This window comes from Erinaceus europaeus, chromosome 15 (assembly GCF_950295315.1).
Source record: "Erinaceus europaeus chromosome 15, mEriEur2.1, whole genome shotgun sequence".
NCBI lineage: Eukaryota > Metazoa > Chordata > Mammalia > Eulipotyphla > Erinaceidae > Erinaceus > Erinaceus europaeus.
Window position 1 is genome coordinate 49,071,507 of NC_080176.1, and position 14,130 is coordinate 49,085,636.

The following is a 14,130-nucleotide window of genomic DNA, read 5'->3' on the forward strand; positions in this document are numbered from 1 at the left end:
CCCGTAAAAGAACAGACTTTCTTTAAGCAAATTTTAAAGACAGTCCTAATACTAAGAATTGGTATTATATTTTTGTGGAAGCACATAAGTTCATTTCAATGAATCTTGGATGAGTTTGGCTTGGCCACACTTTACTAATTACTATTCATATTTCTACTTGTGTGCCAATTGACTGCATTTTAAACTTTATAAATGTCACTTAAATTATAAGTAAGTGCTCCTTATAGTAAATCTAAAATGGTGAAAAATGCTGATAAGGACCAACTCACCATTTATAGACACAATGTATATGAAGCATGTACTTATAAGGTTCAAAGGTTTATTTCTCTGTTTCTTTGAATGTTGTTTTTTATGTTTTGTTTTGTTTTGTTTTTTGGTTTGTTTGGTTTTATTGTTTGTTTGATTTTGCAGCTTCATTAGTAACTTGTACTTGAAGAAGCAAAATACTTCTAATATGACTGTAATCTCTAGATAATTTTCAAGTCTTTTTTCTTAATACAGAAAATTAGAGAGTGAAGGAGGCTGGACAGGCTGGACAATTGAGTGGGATCTAAAGATTGGCAGGACATGGTTTAGTCTGTAATGAATGCTGAGTGAATGTTCATCACATCTAGGGGTGTAGAATTTTGTTTCTTATAACTTCAAATTTGGGATCCTAGTGACTTGGCTACTTATAGTTGTGACTCTCAGGCCAGTTTACTACTCTTAATTCAACTCAGTGGGAATCTGAAAGTGTCTTGAACATTTCCAAAAAATAAGAGTTGTCCAAATGGAACTTGGATCTAGACTTGGGAGTTTCTGTGGTCAATTTCTAGTCTTGAATGTATTGCCGAGTTTATGCTCTTCTTGGCTTTCCCATCTTATTAACTAGCTCTCCTCCCAAGGACAAGGAAGTAGAGCAGAGCAAACTACTGGCTAGGGCTGCTCCAGCTTTTCTGAAAGGCAAAGGGTAAGTTAAGGCCAGAGCATACTGGAACCCTGAATTAACTTAACTAAATGTGTTGATTTCTATTGTCAAAAAAAATGCTTGTGTTGGAAAGGTTTCCTTGCAAGATAGAAAAGCAATTTTATTATAATCCCATTAACAGCATCAAGTAGTTATTGTGAATAGGCACATCGTGTTACTACTCACTTCCGCTGATTTCTTTTTCTCATTTTAAAATGGCTAAGTTTCAGATTTGACTTTCCAAAAATGTACTTAATCTTTCCTTCAAATCTGTTTGTGAAGAATGCAAATCTGTCTTCTTCAATTTTACTGTACTTAAATGGAAGTTATTGTTTTTTAAGTTGGTGAGATGGAATTGTGAGCCTGTTGCTTGGATTTTGCTTGTGTGTGCCGTAAACCATCACTTGAGTTTCCTTGCTTGGTTTTCTAAATGCTTTTGCTACCACAAACTCACTCTTAACCTGCTCTGTTCATTTCTCTCTTTCACTCCTAACAACAACCTTTCTTTCATCCTGCCTTATTTCAGGATACAATACAGCCTGAATGTGGCAGACAGGCTAGCTGATGAACATGTTCTCATCGGGTTGTATGTCAACATGCTCCGGAACAACCCATCATGGTTAGTGCAGGTTTGGCTGTTTGACTGTCCTTAGAGAGGGAAACAGCCTGACCTCATGTCAAACAGTCTAAGCAGGGGCTGTCCCTGGATGCCGGAGGAGTTACTAAGACACTTTTTAACACATTCCTTTTATAATGCTGGTTTGCATGTTTTCCATTAATGTGGCATAGAATTCACAGCCTTGTCTATAACTTAGCTAAAGAGAAAACTTCATAGATGGGCATAATGCTTAGTATAAGTACTCAGGTAGATGCAGGATTCTCGGTCCCTATAATCAGATCTGTGTTATGTGTGCTGTGTCAAATTTCCATAAAATTGTGGTGCAAGGGGGGGCTGGGTGGTGGCGCACCTGGTTGAATGCACATGTTACAATGCACAAGGACCCAGTCCCAACCTGCAGAGGGAAAGCCTTGCAAGTGGTGAAGCAGGGCTGGAGGTCTCTTTTGCTCTTACTCGCTCTCTCTCTCTCTCTCTCTCACCCTTCCCTCTTGATTTCCGGCTGTCTCTATCCAATAAATAAATAAAGATAATAAAAAAAATTTTTTTTAAATATTTTTAAAAATTGTGATGCAAGAATGTGTCTAATTCCAAAGACAGGGATTCGTGGCTGCTTTGGAGAACAGTGTTCCACTCACTTAAAAGACAATAGAAAGTGTGTTAACATTGAATCATACAGTGGAAATCATTTCCTTAATCATGGTAATAGTGGGGAGCATTGTCTTTCAATTCTTAGTTTACTTACAAATGTTTCTGAACAGCTATTCAGGTAAAGCCTGTTTCTAAGTTCCAGAATGTGCAAAGCTTAGTTTCAGATCTGTTAAATGTGTAAAGTCAGAGAGCCCTGAGTATTTAGGATACAGGCATTCATAAAACTTTCTTCTATTTTAATTCTAACATAGGAAAGTCATCATCCCCACCATTAGCTAATGTTCCTTAGCTTTAACAATAAATGTACAGTTTCAAATTGAATGAGAATAAATGAACAGATTAAATTATTATATGAGTCTGCCTAGTCTATGCCACTGTCTTATAAACGTGCATCACATACCAATTCCTAAGGAATAGTTCAATTTTACTTAACATTTTTAATTCCCTCTGAACTAAAGACCCATGAATATTTTGCACTTGTTAAGTGAACCAGAGGGTCAGATTCTTTATGAAGTAGCTCTTTGCCTTTCTTCTACTATTTCACAGAAAGCACCATTGGTGCTCTGCACACACGTACCACTAACTGTTGCTGACTTCTTTATTTCTAAAGTTTTACCTTGATTGTTGTCAAATTTCCTTCCTACTCTTGTTTTTAATGAAAGAGAATTCCTTATGAAAGACTGGTACATGAGCATATTTCAGGCGATTCACTGATGAGCATATATCTGTGCTAATACTTCTACATATGTTAATACTTATCTAAATTCCTATTTTTACTATATAACCAGTACATTCATGTTTTCATATGGTACCCAGCTCTTTAAAGATGAAAATACACTCTCAACTAAACTCATGTCTTTATTCAAATTTTCCAAGCTCATAGATCAGACAGTAACCCTTCTTTCTCATATCTCAGCCTCTCAAAACTGCAAATGGAGTGATTGCTTTGATCTCATTCCCAAAAAATTTGGTTCCTCTGTGTTATTGAGTTGAAATAATAGACCTAAATACAAAATTTCAACAACAACATAATCCGTGATCTTCAAAGAATGGTTGAGATAGATTTAATCATGTCTTGAAGCAATGATGTGATTGCACTCTGTGCCCTCTCCCCCATAATTCTAAGCACATTCTGGCTATTTCTAATTCCCTTCTTTGGCCTTTTCTTAATTAAAGTGGTAACAAAGAAATCTCTAGAGGGAAGCTCCGTGTCTGTCACTATCAATCCTTTCACCCACTGGAGTGATTAATCATATTGACGTGATGGCCACTTAAGATAAGAAAACCATTTCAGCAGAGAGACTTTATAGCTACTTAATGAAACCTGAATGTTATGTGGATTTTGAAAACAAAGCAGAATGTAAAACTGACTGATGAAACAGAGCCCTTTTTAATAACTGCTGACCTTTCTGTTTCTCATGGTTTTCTTTTTCTCCAACTTATTTTTTTTTTTAAATTTCACATGTCTCCTTCCCTTTCTTTTATGCCTAGTTAGATCCTAACAACTGCCCCACATTTGCCAGAATTACATATGTAGTGATCTCTTACCCCCTTGATCAACAGTACAGTTATAATAGTTTGCTATCATTTAACTAAGGAAAGATGCATAATGGTAAGCTTCATGCTTAGTGCTAGGTTAAAACCTTTTACTTACTTTCTCCCTCTGTCCTTAGAGAACACCTGAGGAATAAATGCTGTCATCTCATTTTATAGGTTAGTTCTTCTTCTAGCATTTGCCCTTCTTCCGTAGCCAGTCAACAGGTCAGGTTGAAAGCTGTCAGGAGCTGCTTGTTGCTGGCTTTGAAAGTGACTGGGATCCATGTGGATTCAGTTGTCTAGGAAGGATCGTCAGTTTCCCCAATGAATGGGTACTCACGGGATGCACCACGAGAAGGTCGATCCAATGTTAGTAAAGCTACCAAACTAGGGAGTTTGTGTGAGTCTCCCGCAGTCGCATCACTGCAAAACAGTAGAGCAAGGATTTTAGCCATTGTCCCACTGATTCCTAACAAATAGCCACTGTACTACCTGACATTTTACAAAATCTGCATGCAAAGGGCTGGGTGGTGGTGCACTCAGTATAACAGACACATTACCTACTATGCACAAAGATGTGGGTTCGAGACCCTGGCCTCTACCTGCGGTGGCGGAGGGCTTCATGAAAGGCAAAGTTGTCTCTCTCCTTCTCTGTCTCCCCCTCCCCCTTTCAGATTTTCTCTGTCCGATCAAAATAAAAGAAATTTAAATATATATATATTCCACTGGGAATGGTCAATTGTGCAGGTGTTGAGCCTGAGTAGTAACTCTGGTGTCAAATAAAGAAATAATGATTTTAAAAAATAAATAAAATAAATAATTTTTCAATTCACATACACAAAGGTATGGCTTCCAGAACACTTTTCTTGACATTTCTGGACACCACTTTCACTACATGAATTTTTGTTGAGGTTGCATTTTTTTCTACACTATTTTTTATTTCCTTTGAACAACTGTTTTGTATACTTAGTAGCATCAGACAGGTGTTAGTTGTGAATAAGTTGCCATGCTTGTATTTAGCATTTGCCATTGGGGTTTCTCAATGTGTCTGTAAGCTTTAAGAGGGCAAGCATTTTGTCTTCAGTCTTTTGTATCATCACAGCAGCCAAAATATGAGTAATAAATTTTCCAAAGTAACTACTTTAAATAAGGCCAGCAAGATCGTTTGCCTGGGAAGGTACCTGTACACACATAATATTGTACATAAATAATCTTGTACACACATAATCCAGGTTCAGGTCCCCAGCACTGGGGGAAGCTTGGGTGTAGTCCCCCGCCCATCTATCTATCTGAAAACGTTAGCCCCCGTGACAGAAAGAAGAGTTTCAAAGCCCCTTCTGATTCAATATTTAATTTATTGATCAAAATTCTGTAGGTTTGGATATTATTTGTCTGAGAAAAAAAAAAAAAAAAACTTCAGTCAGAGTTAAATAAGTAACTTGTCCAAAATCACATGCCAGCAAGGGTTTGTACACGGACCTTCTAATTTTGAATCATATATTTTCAACCCCACTCCTTGACTTCCCTGTCTGTGTACCCTCATAAAATGGTCTACATACAGGAGCCCAGTAGCTTTTCTTGATTAAAAGGTGTTTTGTTTTTTTTTTTTGTAATTTTTCACTTACATTTACATTCCTTTATATTCTCTGTAAGGTGCCTTCAGCCCTAATATTAACTACTTAGTACGATGGGAAACTGACTCACTTGTAAATAGTCTGCCAGTAAAGTAAAGAAACACTGATGTTTCATCACTGGTTCTGACATCAGACAAGCCAAAGAAATAAGCTGCTGTTCATGGGAGAATTCTTGCTGTCTTTCCAATTCATTGAGATTTTTAAAGCTTTAGTAGTTTTAAAGCACCCCCCACCTGCAGTGACTGTCTTGTAAGTTATCCCCCCCAAAAATATATAAAGATGTGGTCCAGGATGTAGCACAGAGGATAAAGCATTGGACTCTTAAGCACAAGGTCATGAGTTCAATCCCTGGCAGCACATGTATCAGAGTAATGGCTGGTTCTTTCTCTCTCCTCCTAACTCTATCATTAATAAATATATAAAATCTTTTAAATCTTTTAAAGATAAAAAGCACCTTTTCCATTGGCAGAGGAATCTTAAAGTGTAATATAACGGTAATATTCAGGATTATTTTGTTTGTTTTGTGTGTCTGTCTTTCTTTAAAACTTACTAGTTGCCTGGGATTGCTAAAAGTTTATCTGATGAACAAGGGCAGCCAGGCGAAAGGATCAGAAATGAGCCCAGAACTTCAGCTCTAACAACAATTACATCCCTGACACATATCATTCAGAAGCTTCAGACATATTTCTTTCAACTCTGAAATGGCCCCTTGTGTAAGAGAAGAAAGGATACACTTAAAGCTCACAGTCTAAATTTAGATATTCTACTCCAGCTGGTATCATTTAGACTCCTGATCCTATATAACTGGGCTAATGCTTCTTCTGTTTTCTACAATGCAAGAAAGTTCACATTTGATGCCTGAGTTTCATTTATATATAATGGGCCCTGTGCATGGAAAAGCAGGCATACTACTCAAGTGAACTATCTCACTTCTACTGTTTTTTTTAAATCATCTATTATAAAGTACCCCTTAAGTTTAACTATTAAGTCAATGAAAAAGTCACATAATAGACTTGCATAGAGACAGACAGTAAGCATGAGTGAAGATGAAAGAAAAGCATCATTCACTACGTGAAAAAAGCCACTGATATAAAAATCCGTGGAGCTGTATTGGGTAAGAATGAAAACATTTTCTCATCCTCTCTGATCTTTACCACCCTGTATAAATTTCCTAGGACAACTATAATTTTTTTCCAGAGGCTGTGGCTTAAACAATCAGAAATTTATTTTCACAGTACTAGCAACCAGAAGTTCAAGACCAAAAGGCTGGCCAGGTTGATTTCTCCTGAGGTCTCTCTGCTCGGCCTGCAGAAAGCTGCCGTTCATTATGGTCACACATGACCTTTGCTCTGTGCACCCACCTCCCTCCTTCTCTTCCTCTTCTGAAAAGAATGAGACTCATATTGGATTAGGTTCCCACTCTCTTGACCTCAGTTAACCTAGTCACCTCTTCTAAATCCCTGCCTCCAAATGCAGTCACATTCTGAGATGTCATGGCTTGAACTTTAAAGTCAGTGCAAGGAAGACATAATTTGAACTATAGCATGCCTCCATACTGGACCTACAGAACTGACATCCTTCTAGCTAAAGTGTGATTCACCCTTTTCATTAAATGCTAGTGACTTTGGAAATTATAAGTTAATGTCACCCTGCTGAAGGAAGAATTATATATTGTCTATTCTTATTGGCAGTGTTTCTTTTATGAGCTTTCTTTTATTTTTACACTTGTTTCATTACTCTACCTTTAATAATGTGTTACGGTTTTAGTCATAGAATGAAAATCCCAAGAAAGAAATTTCCTTGGAATCCCAGAAATATAAGCCTAGAGAATGTCACACCACCAATATATATATATCTGGGTGGGCTGGATTCATGGAGTTTTTGTTTGTATGTTTCTTTTTTTCAGCATAACCAGATGATAAATTTCTTTTAAGGTGAATTAGTTTACCTGTTGAAGTTTTTAATATGTCTTTACTTTCTATAGAAAACAAGAGTGACCACTACCAGTCTAGGGAGTTTATATCTGCAAAGCAGTTAGTCTAGTACTGAAAACATGGGACTAGCTAGCTCACTGTTAGTTCATCACTTGCTTTTGAATAGGACTAAGATCTATTTAAACTCCATAGAGGAGTTTGAAGGCATCCTTAGGAAGAAGACATTATGATGGACAATTATAATTTTTGTCACTATTATTATTATCTTTGTCTAAGAAGACTGCCATTTTGTGATTACCTACCGTTTACTCTCCTAACAGACATTAGAGAGCCAATAGCTGAAACTCTGAGAATTAGTTTCCCTCTTCATTCTTTAGTTCCATAAAACCATTTCTTGGAGACTGGGCAGTGGCATGCAGGGTTGAGTGCACACGTTACAGTACACAAGAAGCAGGTTTAAGCTCCTTATACTGACCTGAATGGAGGAACTTCAGATCAGTATGAAGCATGGCTGCAAGATGTCTCTCTCTTTCTCCCCCTCTCTATCTCCTCCTCCTGTCTCAATTTCTCTCTTGACCAACCAAGTAAAAATAAAGAGAAAAGGAAGCATTTCTTAGACTCCAGGATCACGTTTTTCCTTCTGACTCTAACTTCTCCTTACTGATACCTAGAGACCTGAACAGCACTCTTGTCATTGTGTTTTGCTCTCAAATCTAATGCAAGAGATAGGAAAGAACCTCATAAAGTAATACTCCACTTCAGCTTGCCTTTCCAGGAAGTAATTGATTCATCTATTGGTAGTGCCTTTATAGGAAGTAATTAATTCATCTATTAGAAATTTGCATTTAATAGAAACCAAGTAACATGAGACTTAGTAACATTAAAATTAATCTCCCAGTGATAAAGCTCCTCTCATCATTCAGACAAAAGGAAAAAGTAATGGAAAAATGGAAGTATTTTTTAAAGTCTTTGTGCCATACTTATATTTTCTGGTTGTTCCACATTTAAAGTCATAACAGACCTATAAACAAGCCGAAGACATGTGGATAAGTAGTGAATTCCTTAATTCACCTTTGCTAAACCACAATTTAGTGATCCCTGGTGTAACTGGGGCCATTTGGGCTACCTAGAATGCCAGTTTTTAAATCCCTAGGGATAAGCATTGACCCTATATCTAAGGTAGCAAGTGAAAAGCTTTCTAACACCAGATTTCTCTGCTTTGAAATACAGTCTACACACCAGTCACTTTTTGATTTATCATGGTCTTGTAGCAACATTACTGATTAGACAAGTCTTTTTTTTTTTTTTTTTTCTCCAGGCTTATTGCTGGGCTCGGTGCCTGCACCATGAATCCACCGCTCCTGGAGGCCATTTTTCCCCCTGTTTTGTTTCCCTAGTTGTTACAGCCTCGTTGCGGTTATTGCCATTGTTGACGTTGCTTTGTTGTTGGATAGGACAGAGAGAAATGGAGAGAGGAGGGAAAGACAGAGAGAGAGGGGAGAGAAAGATAGACACCTGCAGACCTGCTTCACCGCCCGTGAAGCGACTCCCCTGCAGGTGGGGAGCCAGGGGTTCGAACCGGGATCCTTACACCGGTCCCTGCGCCTTGCGCCACGTGCGCTTAACCCACTGCGCCACCGCCCGACTCCCTAGACAAGTCTTAAAATGAATAGCGAGGGCTGGAGAAAGTGTTTGGAATCAGAACTTATTTGATGATTTAGAAATTATTGGTCATTCATTTTCAACTATTTATAATTGAAGTCTTGAAATAATGGAACTTATGAAAGGAATGCCTTATTCACCCTTCAATAATTTGAGCATACTTGAAATGGCATATGTGGACTCATAAATCATTTGTGTGCACAAATGGGGTGCTATATCACTCTGCCCCTCCTGCACTCAGTGCTGTGAGAAGGGGAAGGAAGCATGAAGTGTGAGTTATAGCCTTCCAGACAGGGTACCATAACTTTACATCTTATATTTCCGTGAGGAATTTTTTTAAACATAATCTTCATGTTATTTAAATTTGCTGGTTATTCATGATGAAAGACACTTTTTATCACAAGGATTTTTATCAAGATTTTCTGTTTTTATTATGTATCACAGTTTTTTTTTTTAACAAGGTCACTTTTTTGTGTGCAAGTTCATGTGTATCACTTCTCTAGAATCCACATAGGATTGAAACCATCCAGTAGTTGTCTTTCAGCTCTTACTTCACTAAGCGTGATCACCTCCAGTTCCACCTATTTTGTTCCAAAGAATACAGTATCAGGCAGAGGTAAATAACTAATGGTTATGCAAAGAGACTCTCATGCCTGAGGCTCCAAAGTCCCATGTTCTATCCCCTGTACCACCATAAACCAGAGCTGAGCAGTGCTCTGGTAAAAAAAAAAAAAAAGAACTACAGTATTATCTTTTTTGATTACAGAGTAGTATTCCATGGTGTATATATCCCATAATTTCTTTATCCAGTCATCTGGACATTTAGGCTGCTTACACTATTTGTCTATTGTGAATAATACAGCTATGAATATAGGGGTGCATTTGAACTTGGAATCAGTGTTTGCATGACCTTTGGATAAATGCCCAAGATTAATGTTGTTGGATCATAATGTAAGGGGATAGTTGATGTTTAAAGCAAAGACAGTAAAACTTTATCATCCATATTGAACTTATAATAAAAATCCATATATGATTTTAACCACTACAAAGTACAGATATTATAAAAACAAACATGTACTCTAAATTCATGTTTTTCAAAAACATTTCTGCCTTTTACTGTTAGAATTATTTTTATAGAAAATATTTAAGGAGGGTCGGGAGGTAGCCGAGTGGGTTAAGCACACAGGCACATGCAAAGTGCAAGGACCAGCATAAGAATCTCAGTTCAAGCCCCCAGCCCCCCACCTGCAGGGGGGTAGCTTTGCATGCAGTGAAGCAGGTCTGCAAGTGTCTATATATATATATATATATTTAAAACGGGGCTGGGAGTTGGCCCACTCAGTTGAGTTCATACATTACCATGTGCAAGGACCTGGATTTGAGCACTTGCTCCCCATCTGCAGGGGGGAAACTTTATAAAAGGTGAAGCAGGGCTGCAGATATCTCTCTTCCTGTCTCCCTATTTCCCTTTTCCCTCTCAATTTCTTCCCTATAAAATAAAAATAGAAAAAAAATGGGGGGATGGCCACAGAGACTGGTGGGATTCATAGTGTAGACATTAAGCCCCAAGCAATAACCCTGGTGGCAAAAGAGAGAAAGGGAGGAAGAGAGAGAGAGAGAGAGAATGAGAGAGAGAGAGGGGGACAGAGGGAGGGAGGGAGGAAGGGCAAGAGAAAGGAAATATTTAAAATTATTCCTCCGGGTCCCCTATATAGAGACTTTTTTTTCTTTTTGCCATTTTATTGGGAGGGGTTAATGGCTTCTAGTATAATTGTTGGCACATGGGTGAAATTCCTCCTTTCCCCATGGTAGCTATCTGTATGTATTTAGATTATAATACAGTTCATTTGGATGGATATTAACTATACATATTTGAGTCCTGATTCCTAGACTTTGCTGGGGTTTTTTTAAAGGTTTATAATATAATACACATATTTTATGGGTACCAGTTAAATATTCATAAACATGATTTCTTCTATAAGGTTTGCATTTAATTTCATATGTTTAGATTTCCCATTTTATTTTTACTATCTCATCTTCATTTTATTTCTAAGATCTTCTAGGTCCCCTTGATTTTCAAAGTATGGTACTTGAACAAGCAATATTGACATATGTTAGAGACTTGGAAAAAAGGCAGTCTCTCAGGTTCCAGCTTCCCAGTGCCGGCATCATCACCTTGCTTGCAGTCCTGGTTCAAGTCTCCTGTCTGCCTCATGACAGTACTAGGGCACTTGGGGAGCTTCCACGGTGTACTGTGCCTCACTCTGTATGTCACTGCCACTCTCCCTTTCTAGATCAGAATAGCCAACCCAGAACAGTGAAATCCCAGTGATGACAAAAAAATATATACATGCATGTTGATCTGAAAAGTCATTCCTCATGGAAGTTTTATTTTAGTAAAGCAGTTAAATAGACTGGAGACAGGGTTTCTTTCTTTCTTCCCTTTTATTTTATTTATAAAATGGAAATATTGAAAAGACTCTAAGTTAAGAGGGGTACATTTCCACACAATTCCCACCTCCAGAACTCTGTATCCCATCCCCTCCCCTGATAGCTTTCCTATTCTTTATCCCTCTGGGAGTATGGACCCAGGATCATTATGGGGTGCATAAGGTGGAAGGTCTGGCTTCTGTAATTACTTCCCTGCTGAATGTGGGTGTTGGTAGGTTGATCCATACTCCCAGCAAAGACAGAGTTTCTTAATCACCTTCCTGGCAACATATTAGACCATATCATGAATCCAGGTCTGAGATCATTAGCCTAAAAGGGTTTCTTGTAGCTTTCAAATTTTTGCACTGTGAGTTGAATTGGCAATCCCCCCACTGTGGGTAATAAGAATCTGTAAATCTTTCCCAGCTGCCTGACCTTCTTCTTGCTCTGTTCTCAACAGTATGCTTGAGAGTTCCAGCCGGCTTGATGAAGAACATAGGCTGATCGCCAGGTATGCAGCAAGACTGGCTGCAGAGTCCACGTCGTCTGTAAGTAGTCTGAGTGAGAGGACATCACATCCACTGTTACTCCTTGTGGTCGGTGCTTCAACAACAGAGCTGAAAGTGGCCACTGTGGCCTGCAAGACATAAAATAATCTGGCTCCCAGTGTTTCCGTTTCTTTCACTATTCAGTCCTTACTCTGATGTGGCATAAATCATAGCATGAGACATTCTGTTACAGAATCCTGACCCAGTTCAACATCAACCACACTTCTCTAATTCCTGACCGCTTAGTTTAAAGAGCAAAGAAATAACTCCAACCCAAAGCTGACTTAGATATATTTCCACTGGAATCAGTATGTAAGAATACATACAAGGAAAAAAAAAATCATGTAATGAAATCAGGAAAAAAAAAGCCTTGAACATAGAAAAACTGAGATATAACTATATAACTATAGGAAGTCATAGAAATATAAAGTAAGGAGTTGGGCTATAGTGCAGCAGGTTAGGTGCACGTGGCACAAAGCTCAAGGACCTGCATAAGGATCCCAGTTCGAGTCCCTGGCTCCCCACCTGCAGGGGAGTCGCTTCACAGGCAGTGAAGCAGGTCTGCAGGTGTCTGTCTTTCTCTCCTCCTCTCTGTCTTCCCCTCCTCTCTCCATTACTCTCTGTCCTATCCAACAACAACAACATCAACAAAAACAACAATAATAACTACAACAACAACAAAAGAAATATAAACAATCTCACAATGCACAAGGACCTGGGTTCAAGCCCCCAATCCCAATGTGCTGGGGGGAAGCTTTGCAATTGGTGAAGCAGTGCTGCAGGTCTCTCTTTATCTATCTATCTATCTATCTATCTATCTATCTATCTCTCTATCTATCTCTAGATCTATCACTATCTTTATCTCCCCCTTCCTCTTTATTTCTTGCTGTCTCTAGCCAACAAATAAAGATTAAAAAGATTAATCACTTCTTTGTTAAAAAGGAATATTAATTAAAAGTCACACAAAAGCTTTATGAAGTTCAAACCCTTTCCTATGTCATATTTCTGGGCATTAAAAAACAGGCTGGGGGGGGCCGGGAGGTAGTGCAGCAGGTGAAGCACACATGGCATGAAGCACACAGACAGACTCGAGTAAGGATACTGGTTCGAGCCCCTGGATCCCCACCTGCAGCAAGGGTCGCTTCACAAGCAGTGAAGCAGGTCTGCAGGTGTCTTTCTCTCCCTCCTCTGTCTTCCCCTTCTCTCTAGATTTCTCTCAGTCCTATTCAACAACAATAACAGCAGCAGCAATAACAATAATAACAACAATAAGGGTAACAAAAAATGGCCTCTAGGAGCAGTGGATTCATAGTGCAGGCACCTAGCCCTAGCAATAACCCTGGAGGCAAAAAAAAAAAAAAAAAAAGAAAAAGAAAAAATCAGGCTGAACTCCTCCATTTGGGGAGCTTGGGCAACTGGTGTGATTTTAAAATCCTTGGCCATTTTTGGTAGGAGGACTACCTGTCTTTTATACTGTGTTTTACAACAATAAAACTTGATATTAGAGATTTTTACAATGTATACATTTTCAATGTACAAGGAAGGGTGTAATAAACTGACCCTAATTTTATAAAATAATGACAAATTGCAGTAGGGGAGATGACTCAGTGGGTAGCGTATAAATACTTGTCCTTGGTTCAATCCCTGGCACTGATATGGTAAAGCAGTACTCTTCTCTTCCTCTCTCTTACAAAAGTAAATGTATTTCTAAAAAGAAATAAGTACGCATATGTTCACATACATATATACACATATATAAATGTGTATATTGCTATTTCTATATGTTCACTAGTATACATTTATATATACATGTGTTTAGTCACACACACATGCATAGAGAGATACATACATATAATACTTAAATTTGTATGTGGGCTGGCAAAATACCTTGCCTAGATAGTTTTTCATGCACATAATCCAGGTTCTAGAATTTCCTATCACACTGGAGGAAGTTTTGGTGCTATGATACATATCTGTCTATCTAAAAGAGTCACTCTTTAGTGACAAAACCCTGACAACAACAAAAAAGTTAGTTTGTATGTGTACACTTTTCCAAGAATGGAAAAAGTTGTAACTGTCTATAAACCAGTTGTTAAAGGCATCAACAATGATGGCCAGAAGTGGCATGTAGAAGAAGACAACTAGAGACATATATACATACCCATAATGGCAT

At 38.2% G+C, this 14,130-nt stretch overlaps 1 protein-coding gene across 23 annotated transcripts in view; it reads left to right on the forward strand.

Moving 5' to 3' along the window:
- DTNA (dystrobrevin alpha) overlaps positions 1 to 14,130 on the forward strand; it is a 431,975-nt gene that overhangs the window by 374,732 nt on the left and 43,113 nt on the right. For 18 of the 23 annotated variants that reach the window (XM_060173679.1, XM_060173682.1, XM_060173692.1 and 15 more), the window contains 3 exons: positions 872 to 949; positions 1,473 to 1,565; positions 11,870 to 11,957. In XM_060173679.1, coding sequence (XP_060029662.1) covers positions 872 to 949; positions 1,473 to 1,565; positions 11,870 to 11,957 — 259 coding nt within the window. The remainder of the gene's footprint in view (positions 1 to 871; positions 950 to 1,472; positions 1,566 to 11,869; positions 11,958 to 14,130) is intronic. The other 5 variants (XM_060173691.1, XM_016187209.2, XM_060173693.1 and 2 more) reach the window with 1 other exon arrangement.